At 59.0% G+C, this 25,624-nt stretch overlaps 1 protein-coding gene across 1 annotated transcript; it reads right to left on the bottom strand.

Annotated features, from left to right (window-relative positions):
* Positions 1–25,624, bottom strand: TRIM29 (tripartite motif containing 29). Its single transcript, XM_045797533.2, has 9 exons — positions 24,760–25,624; positions 16,632–16,727; positions 15,592–15,825; positions 14,234–14,432; positions 11,503–11,598; positions 9,048–9,140; positions 6,772–6,867; positions 3,849–3,925; positions 1–1,017 (listed from the first exon to the last, which is right to left on the bottom strand). The coding sequence occupies exons 1-9, from the start codon at positions 25,561–25,563 to the stop codon at positions 955–957; spliced, it is 1,758 nt and encodes a 585-aa protein (XP_045653489.1). The 5' UTR covers positions 25,564–25,624; the 3' UTR covers positions 1–954.

Genomic DNA, 25,624 nt, shown 5'->3' with positions numbered 1-25,624 from the left:
GATGGTGAAAGGAGGAAGGGCCCCACCTTGCTGCTTCTACTTTGGTCCCTCTCTAGGCCCTGAGCCCCATGATAGCATGCGATATGGAAGGTAGTCAGAGGGAGGAGGAAGACTGATGGGGGCAGTGGGTGAGGGTGGGGGCCGGTGGGTAAGCCACCCTTAGAAATAACAGCAGCAGTTACCTGGAAATTGCAAGTGACCAGCCGTGACACACACCGTCCCCGGCCTGCTCACTTGCCGTTGCCAGGGAGGACACAGAACGACAGGACGACCAGGATTCCATAGGGAAATGGCATGTCCTTGGGCAGCTGGGCCAGGAACTATTTTCATGGCTGGATTATATCATGTTGAGGGATTGCTTATCTCAGCAGGTAGAAGAAGGACCTGTCTTGGCTAAGACCATCCTCGCAGCCAGGAGAGCCCATCTCCCGGGGCCTCGGACTCTGTGTGGTTATGGTGACGCCCGAAAAGGTCGGGATGACGCCGAGGCACTGAGAGCTTCCCCTCCACGGCCAGGCTGGGCACTCAGGGCCAGTCTCCTGACGGGGCCGGGCTGGGGGGAAGGAGATGGGCAACTCTCCTGGCCAAGCATCCAGACCACATCACGGGGAAGGAGCCTTGGAGAGAAACGGCCAACAGGCCTCAAGGCAGCAGGGGCATGGTCAGGAGAGGTGGGCTGCCCCCATGTGGGCCCCGACAACCCCATCCAAGAGGAGGGTGGTGGGTTAGGGAGAGAAGCCCACCTATCTCCCACCCCTGCGATAGTGGCCTCTGAGCACAGGAAAGATGGTGACCATTAGAAGTCCCAAAGCTGGAGAGGGGCCTGGATGGGGCCTGGCTGACAGGGGGGGAGGAGGGGGTGGCCCCCTTCCACCCAGACGAGCATAGTAGAGAGCAGCAGGATCAGCCGGCGAGGGCAGGGGTGGCAGGGCCTCGGTGCTGCCTGTCTGGAACTCACGGGGCCTCATTGGACCCCATCCCATTGCCTTTGTTGACATAGAAGGGCCGGTAGTGAGACTGTCGGAGGGGGAGAGAAACAAGAATAGTTAGGGAGGGCAGATGGCAGCAGAGCCTACCAGCCAGACCCACCCCAGCTTCACCTGTCCCCGGGGAAGCAGCAGTCCTCTGAAGCCCGTGGCAGGTCCTAGGGGCCCGTGGCCCAACCCGCAGTCTCCATCTACCCAATATTAACAGAGTCTTGGGGTTCATATCCTACTTGGAGTTCACTCCTGCCAGTCGGTCAGTGAGCATGAACCTTGGCCCCTCATCACACCTCTTCTCCGTGGCCTAGGAGCCCCCCTCCCCGCCCCAGCAGCACCATAGCTCCCATTCAAGAAGCGTTCTCACCTCTCCAGGACTGTGCCTTGCTCTTAGCCTTGCTGTTATGAGTGCTTTGTATGGAAGGGCTCATGGAGTTTTTACAGCCTCCCTACTAAGTGGGTAACTATCATCATGCCCATTTCATAGATGAAAAAACCAAGGCACAGAGAGGCTAAGCAACTTGCCCAAGGCCACCCAGCTGGTGCATAGGGGAGCTGGGATTCGAGCCCTGGCAGTCTAGCTCCAGAGCTTCCCCCCAGCCCCCACAGCCCATCCACATCTCCGCATTACTCCTTGAGTCTCAAGGGTTTCGAGCATTCGCTTCGGGTCTCTCTGCACGAGTCCCCTGACAGAGAGGGCGCAGAGAAGGCGAAGAACTGCCCAGTCCGACACAGAGGTGTGCTCCCCAACCTCAGCGCCTTCGCCCCTCTCATCCTGGCCCCTCACTCAGGGATTGGCCTCAGCACGGAGCCAGCAACAACCTTCCCACCAGCTCGGTGTGGCATCCCCCTGAGCTCCTAGTCAGCTCCTCGGTGCCGTGAGAAAACTCCCTCCAGCAACAAGGAGGCCGGGTTAGCTGCTGCTTAGCCTGCGCGAGCACCCTCAGCCCTCCGTGGGGCTCTGGAAGTGGCTTTGTCCCTGAGCGGGTCAGAGACAGAACCCCACTCACATTCTATTGATGCCAGTAGGAGACACCAAGGATGTGTCCAGCCCCTGCCTTCAACCTTGCCTGCCCGGAAACTTGTATCTGCTCGTCGCTCCTTGCCTACGTCTGGCCCAGAGCAGGGCTGGGGGGGGGGGGCCTGTGGAATGCGGCGGCTGAGTCCTTAGCTCAGACCCTGGTTAAACCACTTATGAAACAGATGCCGGAGACAGAGGCACCCAGGAAGGAGAGAGACTTAGCCAGAGCCGCAGAGCTGCTCGGGGGCAGAACAGGGCTTGGACCCTACAGTAGTCAATAATAGACATAGAAATGGCTCAAGCCTTTCTTTCTGGAAGGCTGGGTCAATAAAGTGGATCACAGGTCAGTGAATGGCGCTGTCCCATGAAGAGCCTGGAGTGGTAGGCGGGCAGGAACAGAGCTCCGCGGCCTCGGGGCAGGGTGCTCTCCCCAACTCCCTAGACTGCCCCTGTCCCCTCCCTGGTTCAGGGTCATAGCATGTCAGAGCTGGACGGGCTGTAGAATCACCCAGGCCACCCAACTCCTGTTACAGTTGGGGGAACTGCAACAAAGAAACAATGGCTCACAGGAGGTCACACAGCAAGTGGGTCGGAGGGCGAGGGCCACACCCCAGGCATCCTGACTCCCAAGACAGCCTCTTGCATGTGCTAGCACCTGCCTCCGTTCCTCCTGTGCTGCGTGCCAGCTGCGGACATCGGAACCCTGCCCTGCCAAGCAAGGGTCTCAAGATGGTAATGAGCTTTCTCTGCTGGGACCCAGGCCCTGGGAGGTGGAAGAGTGTGTGGTAGGGAGGGCAAGGACTGAGTCCAGGAACAAAGCCCCTCTTTTTTCCTCCCCATATCTGCTTTTTGCAGTCCTGCTGTTGCAATGCCCCTGGGCCCAGCTCCAAATTACACACACGATCACTTAACTCCCATCGCCAGCAAATTAAAGATTCTCTCCAATTAAACCAGCCCCAGTTGCCGTGGCCCAGAGCAAATCACCTCCCCATGCTCTGACCTCCAATTGCAAAGACAGCAGGGAGCTGAGGACACCAGCCCCTCTCCCCAGCCGAGCCCCTGCTGCCACCCATATCCCAGGGCAGCTGGCTGACTCCCTCAGCTCTAAGAAAGAAGCATTCAGGGAGGTGGAGGCCCAACCCGGGAAGGAAGGCCCTGCTCACGGAGGTCCTGGGGAGGGGTCAGGTCTGAAGGGTATTAGGGACCACCGCATCTCAGTACTGCATTCTAAAATCTGCAGAAACACAGTCTCAAAGAGGGATTCCGGCTCACCTAGGGTCCCCTGAGCTGGCTGGACCCCAAGGCCACGCTTCCCTCCTGTGTGGCTCTTCAGTTCCCGGTTCAGGGGCATTAGCCATTGAACCCCTAAATATCTCTATTCCTGACTTTACAGCCTCTGCCTCGCCACGCTATCACCCCGACGGCCTCTGTGCTGTCAGAGCTGGGGAATGGTTATTACTAGGACGTCTGTCCCTCGGACTGAGAATTTCACACTCCTGGAGCTGATGAGGACAAAGTCCTCATTCAGCAAGCACAGACAGCCAGCAACCATTTGCCAAATGAAAGAATCAGGGCTGCCCATTTTATAGATTAGAAAACTGAGGCCCAGAAAGTACATGCTTACCCAGAGCCACGGCCTGTTAGCCCTGGGTCTCTACTACCCTTTGCCGAATGCAAGAATTCAGGCCACTGCTGCCCACTCCCTCTGTCCCATGGCCCAGAGAGGTCATATCCTCCCAGCACCTCCTCTGGGTGATCGATGACCAGCTGCCCCTGGGAGCCCCGTTCAGTGCTCATTCTGGACATGCCTATGCCCAGACAGGTTGTCAGGACAGCCCCTCACTCACCAGCAAAGTCTGCTTGCCAGATTTCCAAGTCTGGGGCTGGGCCTTGGGGCTCTGGCTCCTGATGAGGGAAGGATAGCCTGCAGAGACAGGAGGTGGTGGTCGGAGGGAGCACGGCTGGCCGTCGGGGCCTCCGGGGCCACAGCAGCACGGGTACCATCTCCAAAGTGACCACCAAGCTCCAGCCAGCCCACTACCAAGTGCAGCAGCTGGGGGTGGGCACTGCGGAAAATCCTGGGGAGGCTGGCCAGAGGGAGGAGTCACCCAGGCAGAGAGAGGAGGAACAGGCCAGGTAGGCTGGGCCAGGCAGCCGGGGACTGTTGCCCCCAAATCCAGGTCAGGATCAGGACCACATTACAGTGCAAGGATTCCCCCCCCGCCCCCCCCACCCCACCCCATGCCCTGAAGGTTCACACCACTGACCCCGCCCCTTCCCAAGAGCACAACCGGCCAGGGTTTCCACCAGGAGGCGCCCTTTCTGATGGTCCGTGCTGTGTGGACAGTGATTCCCCTTCACCACCGTGCAGGACTTCGCACAGGTCTTCTCGTTAACCCTCACCCCGTTTCTGGGAGCAGTTTGCCCTGAGCGGCACCGCCAGGAAGCGGCAGTCAGGATGTGAACCCAGGTTTCACTGGATGCCGAAACCCAGCCTCGTGTTCCTCCTGCCCAGTTCCAGGGCCTCTCGCCTGTTCCAGGAACAGGAGCTGGGCCCAGGGACAGGCAGTCATTTGCCATGTGGCTAAGGTCCACGGTTAAGACAGCAAGCCCACGGGGCCCGGAGCACATGGGCCCTGTTTGGGCCCGGTCCTCCCACCTGCCCTACTCCCCCTCAGCCCAGTGGGATCTGTAAGGAGCTTGGGCCACAGAACTCTGGAAAGCACCCTCAGCCTCAGCCATGGGCCTGCAGGGGCAAGCCTCAGGGCCTGGGAAGGAACGGACTATGACCCCGACAGGAGAAGCTCGAGAAATAAATAGGGTCTGTCCTCGGCTGGGACAGCCCGGAGCCCCATTCTGGCTGCTCTAAGAGAGAATGAGCTGGTCAGTCCCAGAAACCAGCTCAGCACTGCCAGGCTGCCGGCCAGGCTGACCCTTCCCTCCGTTTGCATTTAACAGGAGGGTGCAGATGGAGCAGAGAACCCATGTCTCTCCCTACATCTGGGGGTGGGGGGCAGCCTTGGAAAGAGAGGGTTCCACAGGTCCTGAATGGGAGATGGAGAGAGGGGGAATTCAGATCTCAATCCTCAGTTCCCAGAAAGAAAAACTCATGCCAGCCACGCACAAGAGAGGTAAGGATGGGGATGGGGGCAGGGGTGTGGTCCAGAAGACCAGCCTTGTGCAGCAGACAGAAGTCCAGGGGAAAGGTGAGCTAGGGATGGTGCTGGGGAGGGGGAGGATGCATCCCTCTTCCAGCAACTCTGGGGAGGAGGACCAGGACACCCTAGAAGTGGCAGAGAGCCCCAGAGGATGTCCCATCTGCCCTGCTGTGGGTGAAAGAAGGGGAGGGAAGACAGGCAGGTACCAGGATTATTTTTAAACCGCCCACTGCCGTCCAGTGGTTTGGAAAACTCTGTGGTGGCCTGTCCCAAGGTGGTGAACTGATAGGGGGCTTTCCCAGCGCCTGCTGGGAGAGAGAGAGGCATTAGCAGCACAGCCTGGTCCCAGAAGGGGCCAGAGGGAGTCACACCTCACCCCGGGGCACCGCTATGCTGGCAGCCCTAGCCAGGGAGCCTTGAGCATGCGCTCTGCCTCCCTCCAGGGCTGCTGGGGTAGGAACAGGTGGGGGCCATCCTCACAGGTGGACTTCTGCTTACACAGGCAGGTCCCTACCCAGAAGCCCCCATCCAAGGCCGTTCCCAGGTGATCTGATGACCACACGTGTTCCTGGGCTAGTTCTCTGGGGCTCGGTGTATTTGAGGAGGGGCTCTCCTAAGGCAAGGCCTTTGCTGGGAAGTGAGGGGGCACTACAAGCCTGTGGGGTGAAACTGGGGAGCGTGAAAGCTCCAAATCACACCCTCTTCCCTGACTCGTAGCCTTTGATCTAGGCTTGACCAGAGAACAGGGAGGGTCTGCTGGGAGCCAGACAGATCAAGGCATGTGCCAGAGTTTCCCAGGCCTGGCTTGGGGAGAGGACATCCCCAGGGGTGTTACAGGCTGGGACCCTCCAGTCATATTCATCTTCTAAGCTGAGCAAGTTGAGCTGGTCCTTCCAAGAATCCCTGCCCCAGAGATAGGTTGGGATTCCAGCCTGGAAGGGACAGCTGAATGATAAGGCCGCCTTCCAAGGCCACTGTTTGCAGGCCTGCCCGGCCCTTTCTCCTCCCTCTCCCTGACCCCAGCCAGCCTGGTATCCTTGCTTCCAGGCCAGATGTCTCGGGTGTCAGAAGACAGACTGGCTTACACCACAGCCCACTGGGCTGTCCCTAGGGCCTTTCAGAAGAGACATGAGGGGCCTGGCCAGCTCAGCCTGGTCTGGGGAGCGGGGTCAGACTGGGAGGCTTTAGAGATGATCTAGTCCTGTGTTTCTAAAAGAGCGCCTGACAGGACGCTCTTTGGAGGATGTTGGTGGCCGCTACGTGGCCACAGAATCTAGAGTCAACAGAGGCCGGCCATCGCTGCCTGAAGAAGTTACACTTTCTGCAGGAGGAGGACTCAGAAGTTAGGTCTGATGGAAGCAACTGCAGGGGTGTCGAGGGTGTGGCATCCCCCCCTCCCTGACAATGCAGCTCGTTGTTAGGGACCAGTGTTTGCTGAAACAAGCCCCAGCCCAGCCTCCCCTGACAGCTGAGACAGGGATGGAGGCGGCTCCCCGGCTCTCAGGCCCGGCTCTGTTCCCCACGGGGTGGGCAGCTGCTGAGGGAGGGAGTGGGGGCCAGCGCAGAGCTTGGGGAGAGACAGGAAAGGCAGGGCAGGGTGGGGAGAGCTCACCTTTCAGGGAGAAGGAGGAGCTGCCTTGGACAGCAGGCCCGTCGTCAGAGCTCTGGATGGTGGAGGAGTACTCCCAGACCCTGGAGGTGTAGTTACCTGGCGGGGCGGCAAGAGGGGTCAGACTGCACAGCCCGGCGTGGGGGGCGGTGGGCAGGACCAGACCATTTCTGTGCGTCCGCCCAGCCCCCCACCCCTGCATGCTTATGCTTCCTGCCAATCCTTCCCACCATCCAACTTGTCCTAAACCACCAAGGACCACCAGTCCCCACCCCACCTGAAGGCCCACTACCCTCAGACCCAGGTACCAAGTCCTTAACCAGCACAGAGCGCTTTCGGGGGCTGCTGCCCTCACCCTCGCCACCACCCCCACTGCCTGGCTTCACCTCCCTCAGCCCCTCTCTGACACCCCACACTCCACGCGGGCTGCCTCTGAGCTCCTGCCACACCACAGGCTTATTCTCTTGCCCGAGGCACGGTGCGGGTACGTCCTTAACAAATGTGTTGGGTCTTCTGCTGTCAGCTTCCCTGTCATCGTCCCCGAGTCTGCGTGGGCCTCAGCTCCGGGCCTCATGTCACTCTGCTCCCCTGTTGAACCCCTGGCTGATAATGGCAAGCTTAATTGGGGGCAGGGGACATGCCTGTCTGGCCCAGCATCATATCCAGCGCCTGGCGCGGAGCCTGGTCCCTAGAAGATTTCTTTGTGTGGTTGATGGGTGAATGAAAGAACAAATAAATAAATATAAACACATGCTAAAACTTGGGGACAGAGGCAGCTGGTACAAGTCCTGAAATTCTGTTTGCCAAGTGGAAGAGGCTGACGAGGGTCCGTTTGGAAGGACAGCCCTGCAGTCAAGAGGAAAGAGGCAGCAGGGAGGGTGCAGAAGGAACAGCAGGAACCCCATGAGGGGACCCGAGTCTGGGGGCTTCAGAGCCCCCCATGGATGACGCACCTGTCCCGGGCCCACCCTCTCAGCAGTCCAGCGGCACAGCCCCCACTCCGTGGCAGAGGGCCCAGTTCTGGTTGGTGGTCCTCTCCCACAGCCACCTGCAGGAGGCCAGGGGCCTGACATTGGGGCTCAGTGGTCAGAGGTGGCTGGGGCTGCCTGCCCACCCCACTGTGAGCCCCTGCCACAGGGACCTCGGGAGGGCTCTCCTGCATGGCCCCCAGTGAGCCCATCCACCCAGAGCTGCAAGGGGCCAGAGGCCCATCCTTTCATTCACTCGTTTGTCCATCCCTCTTTTTCAACTTGTGCTCCCTGAGCCCCTCCTTCTGGGCCCTGGGACTGCAGCAGTGAGAGCCAGACAGACCGAGCCTCTGCTCTCCCGGCGCGCGCAGTCTACCGTGCATGTGGGAGTAACCGTGGGAATCCTACCCTGACACAGAGGCCTGGCCGTTGTCCTGTCTACGGGTGCCCCTGACCCTCCCATCTCTCAGGGCCCATGTCCTCACTGAACAGGCCCCCCACTCCCCTCCTCAGACCTCCCGGGGCCATGTCTGGTGGAGCTGCCCCAGGCCCTCCCTCCTGGCACATGGCTGGCTGGCACCCCAGAGCTTCCAAAAACCTGGGCTCTTCGAGTGCGTGGCCCTACGCTTGGCACAAGGGAGCCCTTGGTGCACTGGGCAGAGGGGTGTCTGTGCTTGGCAGCTCCTCTCTCACCTTTTCTGGGTCTTAAGGGCACGTCCCTCACCTGGTGTGGCAGTGGTATGTCCTGGATCTCCAGGGACGGCCCCGCTTCATGTCCTGCCACCCAGCCCGTTTACAGCTACACTAGTCTCTTTTAACCACCATGATGTCTCAACGCAGACACGCACCCATCAGTAAAGGGCCTGGGTCCTCTGCAGGTCCTTGGGGCATGACCCTCGCTAAGGGAAGCGTCCACACCTAACCCCCACTTCCAGTTTCCCTGACTCACCCTTCAGGGAGGAGAAGATCGTACGGACTCAGGGATTTCCAGGGACGCCCAGGTGCCCGGCTGCCTTGCTGCAACCTAACTAATGATGTCACCCACCATCACACACACACACATGCACACACACACACAAACATACCATCTCTCTCACACACACACGTGAGCACACACACCACACACACACGTGCATGCGCACACACGCACATACACACACACACTTCGAGCTCAGTAGGACTCCTCCCCGCCTGTCTCTGGGCCTCTAGCCCATCCCAGCTCCCCACATTCCCCTCGCACAGTCCAGCCCCCCGGCCCACGGCGCGTCCCCCACGGGCCCTGCACACCCTCGCGCTGAGTCACTCTCTCACCTTTGGTGCCGTAGAGATTGTTGAAGTTCTTCTGGTTGGTCTCCTTGGAGAGGCGGCTGGGGGACCCCGGCTGGTACGACGTCCTGGCCCCACCTGTGAAGCAGATGAGGAGGGACCGTCGTCGCAGAAGCTGGGTCTGCTTCAAGGCAGGCCCGTGGCTTCTGACTGAGGCCGGTTACGCGGGACTCCTTGTCCCCAGACTGCTCCCACTGCCTGTCCCAGGACGCGGGTTCCACCACTAAGGATAGGCAGCCGCTTCAGTCGCCCTCCAACCAGGACACTTAACAGTGAGAGGAAGCCTGCTGGTGAGTACGCAAGAGCCTCGGGTGTAAAGCTGGAGCCGCCTGCATAGGGACGTGCGGTCGTGGGCGGCTCTGAGGGCCACCAAGGCCGCAGAAGTGAACACCTCCCTCCTGAGCCAGTCCCTGTGTGCTGGAGACCCCAGGAGCTGGGAGATGGGGTGCCTGCTACAAAGGAGGATCATAGCAATGGGGGGGCACAGGCGTCGGGCCCATGGCCAGGAGAGGGCTCACCAGTGATGATGGCCGGTGGCCACCAACATCTCCCAGGTGCTCCCCCTCCAGGGACGGGACCTCACGTTGCTCAGGAGCCTCTCAGAACGATCTTGAGAAGCTGGCAGACTGGGATCCATACCCCCACTTCACAGATGGAGAAGACATGCTACCCACATGGGTCTGGGCCCTTCGCTCAGCGCCTCCCCTCCCACCTAACCAGCACCCCGCTCCCAGTTCTGGCCCGGCCGGCCGAGCACCTGCGGGTCCTTCTGTCGGCCTCTGCCCTGTGGTTCCTCTCCCCTGGCTGCCCTCCATCCATCATGGCCAGGCCCCTTTACTGAGCACGCTGCCCCTCTTTCAGGGGCCTGGAAGCCAGCCTCCACTGGGAAGCGTCACGGCCTGAGCCCACCGTGCCTGAGCCCTCGTGTCAGTGGCCCTCGGGTGGCCTTGTGTCCTGATCCCCTTGCTGTCTCTCGCTGGCCCTTCCCTTGCCTCTACACTGAGCCTGGGAGCTCCCAGAGGGCAGATTTCCTCCTTCCTCCTGTCTTCAGTGCAAGGGCAGGGACACCGGATGAACCTGTTTTCTACTTACAAATGTCACCGCCTGACTCAGGGACAAGCTGAAAGACTTCCTAGCATCCGAGCCGCATTTCTCTCCTCTCAGGTGGGGGTACTGAGGGGGCAGTGACCTGCCCAAGGCCTGCAGGTCCTGGCTTGAGGATAACATCTTGGCAGGTCTGTGCTCCTCCTTCTACCCCAATTGCTGATCTATTCTCCTCCCCACAACCTGCAACGGAACCCACACCCCCCTAAGTCTCCTACAGAGCTGGGGGAGCCGAGCAGGGGCCAGCTGAGGGGATCCATGCACATCGGGGTCCTCAGAAGGACTGGCCCGGGTGAGGGACCCTGGGGACGCTGGCTAGTGCCGCTCACCCGCTCACAGGACTGGACCCCAAGGACAGCGCCCTGGGAAGGGAAGGGGCCAGGCTGGCTGGCCTGGCCCACACCAGGAATGTGGGGCAGGGGGGACTGGGGTGCCCAGGGGCCTCGCCAGGCCTCTGCCAGGGCCCAGGTGTTGTTTTCAAATTGGGTGGAGTGACAGACGTTCCTGCTGCTGAGCTCATCTCTCTAAATCCCCTACGCCCTTCCCATGGTGTGTGTGTGTGTGTGTCGGAGGTGTGTGAATCAGCATGCAGGCCTGAGGGCTCCCCCGTCCCCAGCTCCTTTCCCACATCTCCCTGTCTCCTTTCTCACTTTTCCGCACACCCCCACTCTTCTGAAGACCACCCCCATGCGCGTGCATGCACACACACACACACCCTCTATCTGAGAGCTGACACACCTGGCACACCCACCCTTATGTAACAGGCATTGTTGTGGTTTGTTGCTGGTGCAAAAGAGTGCAACGGGCTTCCCCAGGGCGAAGACAGGCAGGCTCTGGTCTCTGCCTCCCCCCAGGCTGGCACAGGCCGGAAGTCCAGGGCCCAGAGAGGGAGGGCTAAGGGCCAGGCAGTGTGCTGGGAGGGAGCGGGGAGGAAAGGTAGACCAGCCGCCCGTCTCCCGCCCTTGCGGACCAGAATGGCTCTGGAGGATCAGCCCCCCCAGGACGGCAACAACTCAAGCGGAAGCAGAACACAGCTCGGGCCGGCAGATGGTTGCTGGTGAGAACAGCAGCCAGGAGACCCTCTAGAAGGAAAGGGACAAAGGATGTGTTCGGACTAGAGGCAGGGACCGGAGGGGAGGGGAGCCAGGAGGGGCGGGTGCTGGTAATTTCTCTCTAACTTGGATGCTTCTGAGGGAGGAAGAGGGCACTTGGTTCCGCCAGGACAGCAGGTATGTGCCCGGACTTCCCCAGGCAAACCCAGGGAGGGTCGCTCTGCAAGGTGGAACCGGCTGAGTCTCCCGGTGCACGGCCCTGAGGGCAGCACGCTCTCTCTTACCCTTGGGCGCGAGGTACATGGAGTATCTCTTCATGGTGTCAGGCGCGCTCCACTCGCTCGCATAGCTGTTAGCATAGTTGTAGCGGTGGTCAGCCCCTGGGAGGGACAGAGGTCGGCCATCAGAGGTCAGCAGGGGAGGAGACGCGGGCCCCTGGCGGCCCTGGGCTCTGCTGAGTCGGCCCACACCCCTCCGTCCCAGGCAGAGACGAGGTTCTCCAGGCTCAGAGAAGGCAGCACCCTGCCCAGCATCCGCTCTGCTCCCGAGCTGCTAGGAGCTGACAAGGTCTGCAGGGAGCCATCTGCTTTCTTGGACTGACCCTCGTAAGACCGTAGGCATGGCACTTCGCGGTTTACAAGGTGCTACCGACGTTCCTGTCCTATTTGTCGTGTATGCCGACCCTGGGGCTGGAATGGAGATCCTCACGTGACAGACCAGGAAACTGAGGCTCAGGAGGTAAGTGAAGCCGCTTGCCCAGTGTCGCATGGCCAATAAGGGCAGAGCTGCGCCGTGGGCCCTCATCCCTACTTCCTCACTTTGTCCCAGCCACCGTCGGCAGCCCAAGGGGATCCTAGGGTCGGCCTCCATGGCTGGGGATCCAGCTGGCTGAGCAGAGGCATGCAGAGGGGAGTGAGCTGTGAGGGAGGGGCACTGACTCTTCCCACCCACCCCCAGCCACCAGTCTACCCCCAAACCCAGACAAATCGGTGGTGCCACGCTTGCCTTCCCAGCCCCCACCCCATTCCTTCCGCTTGCTACTTCCCCATCGTCTACATTCCCTCTGCCCTTCCCTCTCCCCCTCCCCTGGGCAAGAGGAGGAATGAGTGGCTCAGGCCCTCCTCCTTCATCTCCATCACCTGTACCTAGCAGGGGCCTGACACACAATAGGGCACTCCACGACAAACACCTGTCTTCCCAGGTGTTGGCCCAACCTTCCCCCGAGGGCTCCCTACCCCCTGCCCGCCCTGCAAGCTCAGGATGATGGGGATCAGTCCTGGGCCTTTGGGGTAGGACTGAGTCCCTGGTCTCATGGGTAGGTTGGCATCCAGGAGGAGAGGAGGTCTGACTCACTGGCCTCCCATTCGCCCCCACCTCATCCTATAGTCAGACACACTCCCAACAACAACACAGCAGCAACCAACAAACCAACATGGCGGCCAGGGCCCCAGGCACAGGTGCGGGGCCGCTGATATCAGCAGCGCCCATCCTGCTCTGGGCAGCACCTCCCTGCACACTTTGCACAGGGCACAGGGCCACACCTGCTCAGAGGCCATGGCCAGCACAATCGTGACCTAGAAATGGCACAGTGGACGGGCGGCAGGCAGAGGTCCCTGCAAGGCTCACGGGCCGCCCTGGCCTCGTCATAACCGTCCTCATCGGTCTGGCCGGACCTCAGCAGAGGGGCTCCAGCCCTGGGTTTGTACCCCAGGGACCGTGTTCATCACACCCCCCAACCGCCCTGCACGGCCACCCACCGCAGCAGCTCCTCGGATGGGAAGACACGGGAGGGAGGCCGAGTGGCAGAGTGTGAATCCTAACCACATCCCCTACTCAGCTGCGGGCCCTTTGAAAAGCTACTTCTCTGAGCCTCAGCCTTCTCATCTGTGAAATGCGGTGCGTCCTGCAGGGAAGGGAAGCCGCGGTAAGGAAAGAGCTCACGCAAAGCCAGCACACCAGGAGTCCTCAGTCACTGTCAGCCGCGACTGCTCATGTCATCACCATTGTCAGCAGAAGGAGGATTTCAGGATCCCAATGCCACTTGAAGCCAAATGACTGTCTTGCTGCAGTGGCTCATGGATCCTCAGGTGTGGCTGAATGTCCCTCATGTGTCACAGGGACACTGTGTGATGTCACCATCACCAAGATCTATGGATGCCCCCCTACACCTCAGCACATCTGCACACTATTATCCCTTCCTCATGCCCAAAGAATCCCATGCTCCGCCTGGAGACGAAAGACAGGGTCTGCTTCCTTAGGGTGTTTGTGGCCACAAGTGCCCTTAAAGCCCTGTGTTGGGCCTGGGCCAGCGGGTGGGGCCTTGGGGGAAAGTGCTCTGGCTTCGGGCCCTGAAGGGACTGGGCTGGGCTGGTGAGAAAAGACTTAATGGATTCGTTTCTCAGATGAGGAGGCTTTAGGTGAGGTGATTCAGTTGGCCTCAGTGGGGGACAGCGTGACTCAGAAGAGAAGCTGACTTCAGGGCAGCCAGTGAATCACGGAGACACATGTGTCCCATCGTCCCCAGCCCAGACCTTGAGGCCAGGTCCAGGCCCCGGGCTCAACACCGCTCTGCGCGGCCATGGTGATGGGCCAGGTCTCCGTCCCAGCATGATGTGGTTCTGGGTCATGTCTGCTGGAGTCCGCAAAGTCCCCAGGTTAGCATCTGGCGCTTACAAGTGGCAGCACCCACACGGCTGCTGGGTCGGGCCCCGTGATCAGATGTAGCTCTGAATGAAATTAGTCCCTGAGTTTGATGCATGACCCACGGAGAGGAGGCATTCGTGCAGCCGGTGCCCAGATGCTCGCTGCCCTTGGGGGCCCTTCTAACACCGCATAACCTTGGCAGCCCGTCCAACGGAGGGTTACAATCCCTGAATCCTAGTCCCGACACCTTGGGGAGGACGGGTGGTTTGGAGCAATGAGCGGCTGGCTGGCTAGATGCCAGCCCAGGCAGTGGGGATCGGCCTGGAAGGAAAGTGCCCGTGGCCGTGGGGCAGGCCCCCAGAGGACACCTACCGTTCTCCATGTGGTTCCTCTCGATGAAGTTACGGCTCAGGTCTGCCTTGCACATCTTCTCAACATGGCGCATGCACACATTGAGCAGGTCGTCCTTGAAGTTGCCAAGGGACTGTCCCAGGCCCTCCCCCTCCAGCAGAACATGGTAGGTGGGCAGGGGTGGTGGGAGGGAGTAATTGCTCATCAATGCACCAAATTCCTACCAAGGAAGGAAAGAAGCCATTAACTTTCCAGGTCTTTAGTAGCTATGGGGACACTTCTCTCAGGGAGCTCTTAGTCCAACTGGAAGGGTCAATGCTAGGAGCCTTGTGGGTTCTAGACACAGCTCTGTTACGAACTAGCCCCACTTGTCCTCATATGTGTCTCCTTCTGTAAAATGAAAGGTCTGACCAAGCTCCAGATGGTAACATCCCTGATAGCTCTAGTAGTCAGGTATGTGAGTCCGTGGTCCGAGCCTCTACAACTGGACACATCATCCTACCGCACAGGCTTTCTGAGAGTGACACAGGCTGTGACATCTTTGGGAGTGAAAGCACTAAGGAGATGCAAGGTATTTCTAGAATGTTCTGGGTCAGTCATGGTGCTACCTTTACATACTACACTCACAGCCTGCTTCTGCACTTTGTGCTTCTCACCTCCCTTCCCCCCTCACTGGAGAGTCCCTCCTCTTTCTCAAAACTTTATGGGCCTTCAAGACCCAGTTCAAATTCCACCTCCTCCACAAAGCTGTGTTAGATTACTCCAGCACGCTTGCCCTTCCCAGGGCTTCCATAGGCACTTATCTCCTGAACCACATGCTTTATCATTTAATTACATACTCTTCTATATTGCTCTCTAATTGTACATGTCTTATCTTCCCAGCTGGATTGCAGCTCCTTGAGGGCGAAAACCACGTCTTGTACTTCTCTGTTCTTCGCAGCACCTACCAGAGTCCTGGGCATGCAGTGGTACCCAAAACACTCTAGCACTTGGAAGGATGAGCGGATGAATAGACAGAGAGATAAGGTCAAGGATAACACATAGGCAGCACTTCTACACCATGCCCCACACCCAAAGCATACCTCACTAATCAATCCCAGAACTCTTTCCTACTGAGCCTGGAGCACTGTTAGTACATATCAAATGAAGTTGGTACAAGGTGATATTTGCGTGCCATCTTTAGAGTAGGTAGGGAAATGGCTTGGATGGAAAAATTAAATGGGCGGATGGAATGGAGTTTGGAAGGATGGATGGATGGATGGACGGATGGATGAGGGATGGTACAAAACTGGGTGATGGATTGGTGGGTGCTGGGTGAGGGTTCTGGGAACGTGGATGTGAGGATCGAGGGATCGCATGGTGGAGGAGTTGCTCTGTACCTGAAGGAACAGCACTGAGTCACTGATGGTTTGCATCTGCTCCCTGGTCTGCTTGTCCTCATGCAGCACCTTGGCCCTCTCGTCCAGAGCATCCACGATCACCTTCACTTGGTCCACGGCATCCTGCTCCCGCTGTTCCAGTGCAGCCCTCACTTCCTCCTTTTGCTTCTCCAAGTCCCGCACCAGGTCCTGGAAGCTTTGCTCCAGGATCGCCTTCTCACTGGTGGTGAAGCTCTGGGTCCAGCGTGAGAGGAGAGAGGAAGGAGGGCTTCAGGAATTTTAAAAACTTCCCAAGTGGGGTGTATCTTTCGGTTCCCAACCCAGAGTCAGAGCATTTTTACTGCCCCAACCCAGTAAGGCTGTTTGGCTAAGGATCTCGTTCAAAGGCATCTTTGAAGGATGCCATCTATTGACAGAGATGGTCAGGTTCATTCACAGCCCACTCTTCTTTATCTGTCTGTGACTCCTCCCCTGGGTAGGTTGACTTGAGCCATCATTCCAAACTTGGGTGACTCCATGGACCCAGAAGATCCCCCATGAGTCAGGTGGTGCTCAATGAAACCTCAGCTAGAACCCAACATCATTCAGAAAGTGAATTGACAGAATGTTTATGTAGCCAGAGTCAAGAGTCGGTGATTTCAGATTGTGGTTTGCAGTTACTCAAACCACGGCAGACATGTATCCAGCCATACTGGGACCAGTGAAAGGACAACGTCATGCATTTGGTGGCTGGGTGGTCTGGTGGACAGAGTAGACAATGGAGCACACTGGAGGGCATGCCAGAAGACAGGCTGATCCCTTTATTTGCTGGGATGGTGTCAAATGAGCATGAGCTGACGGACAAGATCCCACCTGAATGCCTGGCCCCGACTTAGAAGGGGAATCGGTGGGGATGCCAGAGGGGTGGGAGAACCCAGAAGGAATAAGTGTGGGGTATAAATGGGGACCTGAGGCCTGGAGCAGGAGCTGACGCCTGCCTTCTCCCAGGCAGAACAGGCGGGGTGGGCATACAGCAAGGCCGAGGCCCAGGGGCGGCTCACCTTGATGCGGTCCTTCTCCTTCTGCCACTTCTCAGCTTCGTCCTCTATCTCGATGATCTTGAGCTGTAGCTGTTCCTTTTGCAGTGACAGCTCTGTCTGCGGGGAAGGAGCCAGGGTTAGAGAAGTCTGGGGGAGGAGGGGGAAGAGCATCAGAGAATCCGGGAGTGGGCCCAGCCAGGGAGCCAGCTTGGGCAGGGCTCCCCATTCAGCCCTTCAGCCTGCATTCTGCGAACAGTCACTGGGAGCTCAGAGATGCCAGGCCCTACGCCCGTCATCAGGAATCTGGCAACAAGTCAAACTGTCGGATGTATGTTGCTGTCAACTTGGGTCTCTGGGGCGCGGCATCCCAGCCGGTCCTTTATAAGGACTGAACCCTCTGCCAGGTCCCTCCACCCAAGTGAGCAGGAAGGTTAGTTCATTTATGGGGTTCCCACTCTTTTCAATGGACCTGAGGCCACTAGGGAGAGGGAAGGAAGCTCTTACCTCCTTCAAGCTTTGGGGAGAAAGGGGACCCAGCCCAGCTCAGTGCGGCCCAGCCCAGGGAGTGTCCCGTGGCAGTAACTGTGCAGCGTTTCTATGCCATGACGTGGGGCCTGTGTTGCAAGCAGGAGCCCAGGCTGCAACCAGCAGGGACTCCGTCTGGACAGGCACAGCTATAAACCTGTTTATGGGAAAGGGAGTGCAGTGCGCAGTTTGGGCAAGATAGGGACTTCTGTTCAGGGTCCCTGGGGGAGGGGGGCTGACAGTGAGTGGGGCAGTGAAGGGAGGATGGGAGAAGACAAACGGAGATTCCAGAGATCCCCGCTCAGGGGAGGACACAGGCTGCTGGGGCCTGGGGGTGGGGGTGGGGAGAGGACCGACAAGTCCTTGGGACTTGAACTCTAATGGATACGGAAAGTATGGATAGTATTTTCCTTCCAGCTGGGGAGAGGCCTTCTCTGAAAAGCAGCTACAACAGAGACAAAAGGGGAGGCATGAAGCTAAGGCCAAGAGACATCTCTCTGTTCTGCTGGGACCCCTGCCAGGGCTCTCAAAGCACTTTCCAGCTTGGAAAGACTGGGGGGTGCTCTCCACCCCGCAGGCAGGAAGACTAAGAAAGCCTCAGGGTGCTCACGGTCTCTCCACTACCCTGGGTTTTGAGCAGAGTTCCACGCCTTTCTCCAGCTATCTCTTTGAGGAATCCACAAGAAAAGTCAAGATGAGGAAGCCACAAACCACTAGGAATGTGAGCTCTGTTGGCAAGGAGTCCTGAGTGGGCTACAGACGTGTCACACCTCCATAGGGCTCCACCAGGCCGACGGGGTGCTGACTGGGGTCCCTCCGCAGACACCCAGGGAAGTGGATTGGTAGTGGAGAGAGCTTCCCTGGCTTTCTTGGAAATCATGCCCCGAAGGTCAGGGAGCTGGTGGAGAAGATGAGGAAGACCCAGGCCAAGAGCTGTACAGCTCCCGGACAGAAAAGCCCCTGATCCCACCCCATACCCCCTCTCTGCCCACACTCCTGGGCTTTCCAGGAAAGGAGTGTCCAGGTTCTCAAGAAGCATCTGCCCCACCAGCAAAGGGCTGCAAATCCTGCTACATGGAATATGCCATCAACAGAGTTGGAAAATGATTGTCAGGAGGAAAGGAGTGAAAGGAGATGAGGATGGGATTTGGCCTGGTTTCTGGAAAAGCCAGGTGCCGATAGACACAGTGCTGGGGAAGGTGGAGAGCTGAGGACAGAGAGCCCAGGACATAGCGAAGATCCTGGAAGGATCTGAGCCATAAGGAAGAGACAAATGGCTGGACGATGGGTCTGTGCCAGGCACCTTGCCCATCCCAGGAGACCTCCTGAACAAGGCGCCAGGTCAAGGGGACAGCAGGAAGCCGCCCCACTGCAGCTGACCACCTCCTGACCCGGTTGGGGGGGGCATGGGTCCCTGGGTTTCTCACCCCTCCCTCAGCACCCCCAGAACAAGGCCTGATGGATCAGAAAGCAGAGAACAAAAGTGCATTCACTCTCACCCCTGGGGCCTGCGGGCACGGGGAAAGGGCAGCCCTCCCATAGAGGAGCATGGGGGGTCCAGGAGGGAGCCCACCGAGACTTGGGACTGGGAGTCCGAACAATTGAATCCAGTTACCACCACGGCCAGGCAGGCGGCTTCTGCTAGTGACTTAAGTTCTCTGTGCCTCAGTGGCTCTATTTCTCTGGATGTAGTAAGAGGACTGCCCCCCAGAGGCCATGGGATGAGTTGGGGGCAGGGAAGTGAAGCTCTCAGTAAGTGGCGGCACAGAGAGAGCCCCGGCCAGCGGTCCAGCATCGTGTTGTGTGGGGCACCGTCCGTGGGCTAGGAGCTGTGCCGGATGCTCTCGCTCCCACCAGGCATGGAGAAGAGGGGGCAGTGTGGCGAGCAGGCCAATGGGGTACACGTGAGCGGGGGCGGGGTACAGGTGTAGTCAGGTAAGGCCTCAGCGGTGTTCAGCGGTGAGGACGGCAGGTGCCACTGTATTGGGTCGGGGATAGTGTGCACGCTGTCAGGACACAGGGAGAAGAAGTGCGGGCCCAGAGGCCTGGGTCGTGAACTGACGCCTGGAGGACACTGCGGAGAACAGAGCAGAGGGAGGGGAGGGGGATGAGGGTCGGCTGAACTTGCCAGTGGGGAAAGGCATGGCCAGAGAAGGCTAAGGCCAGAGGAGCCATGTGGAGTGAGCAGAGGTGCTGGGGTACCTGCCAGGAGCCATGGGAGCATGAGGCTGGGTCGGGGGCTGCAGGTGGGAAGTCTCAGCAGACAAGCACGGATTCACCGGCCAAGAGGGAGTACAAACGAAGGGGGTTAGAACAATGCAGAGCTCAGGGAATCAGACCCTGGGGGTCCACGCTGCAGAAGAAAAGGAGGGAAGCGGGCAGCAGGGCTGGCTGAGGTGTGGCGAGGAGGGCCAGGGGAGTTTGCCAGTGACCCAGGAGGGGAGGAGGGGCAGGCAGCTGATCTGGAAGCATGTGAGGGCAGGGTCAAAAGCAGAGACACCCTGTCTGCAGCAGTGGGCGGAAGACTCAGTCAGGGCGGAAGACAGACTCGGCTCCTTATTTCTTTGGGGCACTGGGGAAGTCGGACACAGGCTGGGAGGGGGCCTCGCAAGACCAGACTTGCAGGACACAGTGGGAGCGGGGAAGGGGCCTTGGACTGGGGGCTCTGCGTGGCTACCAATGGTCCCTTCTCTCCTCTGGGATGAGGGCCCCCTCTTCGGAGGAGGGCATGGGGCGAGACCCCTGGGGGTGTATCGAGCTTCTGTGTGGCTCTTGGCAACTTTTCCCTGCTAACAGGACTGCATGAAGCCGGAAAAGCTGGGATGTAGGAAAGAATATAACATAGGAAGTTTCCAAGATACTGGGCTCCACCACAAAACTAGAAGAAGGAAGGACACTGTATTACTGAGCACCTACTGAGTGCCGGCCATTTTCTTTTTTCACCTGCAAGTGGTGTTACCCCATTCTACAGATGCAGAAACTAAGGCCTCAAAAGGTTAGGAACTTTGCCTGAGTTTTCACAGCTAGAAAGCCGTTAAGGCCAAGATGTAACAACAGGACTCAGATTTCATTCTGTGGTCTCTTAACCCCGAATCCCCCAGGACACTGTCCCTCCCCTTCACTCCTGCTACGTTAAGCCTGCCTAGGTCCCCACCCACAGATGGTACAGTTTGGCCGCCCTGCCTCTTTCCTTACCACCTTTTTCCTCCCCACACCCTCCTTCTCGCCCCCTGAGGCCCCAGCTCTCTCTCCGTCTCCTTCCTCCCTTGGAATCTGACGAAAGCCCCTGCTATCTGATGGGGCCTCAGCTCCCCACCCCTCCATCCCCGTCTACACCTCCCTCCTCACTTACTCCTACTCTCGGTTCCTTCCCTCCACCCTGCCCAGGCCTGTCCCTAAATGCCTCCTTTCTTCCCTTCTCCCACACCTGTCTGGTTGCCTCTTGCCCTGCTGCCTGGGATGGGCACCGGGAGGCCACCCTGCCTGCAAATCCTTCCGGCCTTGGGGGAGCAGAGCTTTCCCTGAGAGCAGAGTGATGGCACAGCGGCGGGTGGCGCCCCAGTCCGATGGGCCTTCCGGTGCCAACGAACCTGAGTGCTCCCCAGACATGGGTTACCCGCACGGCCCCCAGGGAAGGAGGAAGAGGCTGTGATCCTCCTACGGCTTGATTTAACCACATGGGCCGTTGGCTCTGATATTTGCCAAATGAGCCAGTTAATTGCCAAATTTGTACTCTCAGACAAATGGTAATTACCTGGATAAGAATCTGAAATGCTGGAGAGATTTCCCCGTTTCCACCCAGATGTCAAATAGCCCAGTACTGGTCTGCATGATGGGGGCTCACAGTCCCTTCTGCTTCCTCCGGTGTCGGCACAGGGATGGGGCAGGATGGGGGAGACAGAGTAGCTCCCAGGCTGTCTCCAGACTGGCGGTGGGCCCTCGAGAAAGTCACCCCACCTTTACCAGGCCTCGATGTCCTCCTGGTGACGTTGGATGAGATGCCTGATTCCCTACGTGGTTACACATCAGCATCGCCAAGGGAGACTTAAAAATACAGATCCCAGGCCCTCACCCCCCTGAACGAGAACCTCCTGGGGAGAGGGTCAGGCAGCTGTGTCTTGATTCTCCAGCTGATTCCAGGACCCCCCCCCCACCCCGGAGAGGCCGCCATCCTGTGAAAACAGAGTGTAAAATGGTGGAGAGATAAGAGCTACAACAGAGGAGTCGGAATCCCGGCTCTGGCACTCCGGGCTGGCACTCTGGAGAAGCCTCTTGGCATCTTTGGGCCTATGTCTTCATCTCTAAAATAGGTGCGTAGCCCACGCCCTACGGCACTGTTGTCAGGAGTAACAGGTAAACAGCTGGTACTCCATAAAAACTAGAATGTCTCCTGCCACCTGCCTGTCACTTTCCTCCCCTGACTCTGTGTCTAAACAGCTTACAAGATAAACTACTTCCCCTCAGTACCCACGGAGGTCACCCCTCTCTTTTCTTGCCCACCCTGTCCCAGAGCAGGGCCCCCCCCAGCCCCCAACGGGATCCATCCTGACCTGACGCAGCAGGAGGGACTTGGGATAGACAGAAGGATGGGCCACGAGACACAGAGAAGGATGGAGATGTACATTGTAATCTCATCAGCCTAATCCAGCCCGGGAAATGTCCAGAGGCAGGGGAGCGGACATCTGTGGGGCCCCTTCTCACATTCGGCATGGACCTGGGACAATCTCATCAGCCTAATCCAGCCCGGGAAATGTCCAGAGGCAGGGGAGCGGGCATCTGTGGGGCCCCTTCGCACATTCGGCATGGACCTTAGGTCCACCAGAGGAAGGATGGTCATGCTTTCATGTCAAGTGGCCTTTGCTCCAACACGGCCCCCGCTCAGAGGCTACAGGTAGAGTCGAAACCCAGGAGATAAGCACCCACGGCCCTGGCTGTCACCTGCAGCCTTGTGCAACCGTTCGAGATCAGTCTCAGATGACCTCACCCGGGCCTTCACCAGCTGGCCTGCAGAACAAGTTCTAGACGGGGCTCCTTGCAAAAAACTGTGTGTGGGCTGAGGTTTGGGTCTGCGAGGGATGCCTCCAGAGGAAGCCAGGATCGACACGCTTATTCATTTCCACCAGTCTACCCACTAACCCTGCTCGGTGCCAACGTCCCCCACGTCTGACATTCCAGCAGAGCCAAGCCTGGACAAACAGCTGTGCTCCAGCTCTGCCTGCTGGCCACCCTGCACCACTCCGTGCCCACCCCTATGCCACCAGGGCGCTCACGCCCGCACACGTGCGCACGCACACACACACACACACACACATACACGCTGTCTGAAGCTCCCACCGTTAAAGTCATTCCAGTGGATCAGACATTTCCCCCCAAAATCCCCTGCAGAGCACACGTATCCTGAATCCCATCTCCTGGGCGCCCTTCCCCTCAGTTGCTCTCAAATACTGGAAGAGAGTTAGGGGACATCTTCCTCCCCCTCTATGAGCTTGGACAGGTGCCTCCCTCCCCCGGGGCCTGTGTCCCCACCTGCGAGGTGAAGGAGGAGACTGAGGAGGTCGCGGGGACTCCAGCCAGCCTGCCATCCCGCCCGCTGCGATTGGATGTGGACCTAGAGCTGCTTCTGTGTGACTGGGCGGATGCTCCCCAGGCTTGTTTGTGCGTCTGAGCTCTGCCTCCTGACCTACATCGTGAGCCCTCAAGGGCGAGGGCTCTGTCTCTGAGTCCTACGGCGGCCCCAGGCACCGGAAGGTGAACTCCAAGTTCCCGGTGCCTCCACAGAGGGCTGCCCAAGACCCTTCAGTCCTCCAGGGACACTTGGGTTTTCCTTAGGTGATACTCTGGTTTCAGATGCAATTTGCGGGCAAACCCTATGTATAAAACAGATAAATAGGGGGGCGCCTGGGTGACTCAGTCATTAAGCATCTGCCTTCGGCTCAGGGCGTGATCCCAGGGTCCTGGGATCGAGCCCCACATCAGGCTCTCTGCTCCGCTGGGTGCCTGCTTCTTCCTCTCCCACTCCCCCTGCTTGTGTTCCCTCTCTTGCTGGCTGTGTCTCTCTGTCAAATAAATAAATAAATAAAATCTTTAAAAAAAACCAAACCGATAAATAGGAGTGTATATTGCTTGCAGGGGAAGTGGGCGCCTCAAGCCACTGCCTTCTTCACACCAATGTGTTCCCCTCCTTGTCCCTGACATTTCCAAGAATCCTGGGACTCCATGGGGAATTTGAAGACCACCAATCTAGTCCAACCCCTTGGGTCACACATAGGGAAACTAGGACAGAAAGAATGGAAGGGACTTGTCTGTGGTTCGACAGCTAACTAGAGGCAAAAACCAGGGCTGGAACTCGTTTGGGTCTCCCGGAACCCAGTCTGAGGCTCTGCAGTTTTTTGGGGTGCAGGGGTGAAGATGATTGCCCATCAGTTCTGGTTTGGTTTCCCAAGGAAGCTCCCGAAGGATGGGTTCCATGGCTCTGCCCCATCACTGTCTCCCAGCCTGAGGCTTGAAGCCAGGCTGGGGTGGGGGTGTCGGGGAATTAGGAACACCTTCCTGGGCCCAACAAGGCTTCTGAAAACAATCTTTGAGTCTTTTCCCATTTGTAACCTGTCTCTCCCCGCCCAAGAGTCATCAGCCCACTCTAGGTCAGGAAGGCTGGGCAGGGAGGGGTCCGGAGCTGCCCCATTCGGAGCAGTAGAGAGAAGCTGCCGAAGGAGGCCAAGTCCCCCCCACATTGAGCACCAGGAGATTCACCCCAGCAGGGGGGCCGCCCATGACCGAGCTGTGCGACGGCTGCGGGAGAAAAGGCCCAGCATCTGTGGGGCAAGGGGCAGCAACCACAGCCGAGCCTGTGGCGCAGAACACCCTCTCTCCATGTGCAGCACTTTCACAGGCCGCCACACGCCTCTGCCCCTCCCCAAGGAGGCCCAGGCACGATCATGCAGACGGCAGTCATGCAAGTGCACTTGCGTATCACGTATACAAACATATGCTCCACATATCCACCTGCGTATACAACACACACGTACGTACATCCCGGCCACACACAGACTGCAGCCCCCCCACGAGTGTGTGCCAACAGGCTCGCGCACCTGCAACCACACACACACAAAACACTCAGAGCCCAGCGAAGGGGACAGAGGAGGCCGTTGGGGACGTCCAGAGACTGGCCGGGGGGATCGGATAAGCAGCAAGACGCCACTGCACTCGCAGCAAATGCAGACTCTGAAGTCAGGAAAGAAAAAAAAAGTATCTAAGTGGCCCCCAGATGCCCCCCCACCCATGACCCCCGCCCCAGCAGTCAGTCCTGTTCAGGTGGTAAGAATTCCCGCTCCCTAAAATACAAAATAAAAAAGAAGAGACATTGCAGCCAGGCACAGAGCCCAGGGCTGAGCCCCAGTGGAGTCTCCGATCTGACTTAAACTTATCCTGCGACCTCAGTCCAGCCCCCAGTCACTCCCTGTGCTCCTGGAGGCAGTGCTCCGTCTCCTGAGGCCTTGGGGGATTAGGGAAATGGCCTCTGACCCCCAGCCTGTGGGCGTGGAGGGGCGACAGGTGGATTCTGAAAGAGCCATGGACAGGGGAGACTCAAGGCCCCAAGCCCGGGAGCCCCCCGTAGAGAAGTTACCTCCTTCTCGGCCTTGGCCTCTTCCACGGTCACCGTGCTGTGGTTCTTGTGCTCCTGGAACATGCAGAGATAACAGATGCAGGTCTGGTCCGTCTGGCAGAAGAGCTCCATGGTCTTGCCGTGCAGGGGGCACTTGCGGGCCTCGAAGTCCCGGATGGGCTCGAGCAGCTGGTGGTCGCGGAAGGCGGCACCCTCCAGGTGGGGCTTGAGGTGCAGCTCGCAGAAGGAGGCCTGGCACACCAGGCAGGACTTGACGGCCTTCTGCTTGTTGCCGATGCAGGAGTCACACAGGACCTCCTCGGAGCCCGACTTGGAGCGCAGGAGGAGGCCGCCGTCGGCCCGGGGGTAGCTGTTCCGCCGGGCCTCCCCGGGCTCCACTATGGACACCGTGGGCTTTCGGGGCTCCGAGAAGATGGACTTACGCAGCTCCCCCTTCTCGGCGAAGGAGAGGGGCGGCTTCCTGCCAGCCCCCAGCTGGAGCCCGGCGTAGGGGGACCTCTTGCCGTCCCCAGAGTCCATGCTGAAGTAGCTGGAGGCCTTGTCGTCCACGGACTCGACAAACTGGATGATGGGCCGTCGCCACTCGCTCCCCGAGAACAGGGAGCTCTTGCCCTCCCCTGGCTTCAGGGCGCCACCCAGGCTCTTGCCCTCGGCCGCCTCCCCGCCGTGCCCGTTGGTGGTCTTGGCATCTTGGCCTTCGGCCTTGGCCCCATTCTCCAGGGTGCCGTTGGGGCCCGGGGGGCTGCGGGCATCCCTGGCTTCCGGGCTGGCCCCATTGCTTCTGGAGGCATCTGTGGCTTCCATGGCCGGTCCCTTGGCTGGCGTGTTTGGGACTTGCTGGGGCTGCAGGTGGGTGACCTCTCGG

Source organism: Ursus americanus, chromosome 16 (genome assembly GCF_024610735.1).
Source record: "Ursus americanus isolate L20-20 chromosome 16, mUrsAme1.1.p, whole genome shotgun sequence".
NCBI lineage: Eukaryota > Metazoa > Chordata > Mammalia > Carnivora > Ursidae > Ursus > Ursus americanus.
Note: the sequence above shows the minus strand (reverse complement) of the source record. Positions and strands in the feature narration are given on the sequence as shown.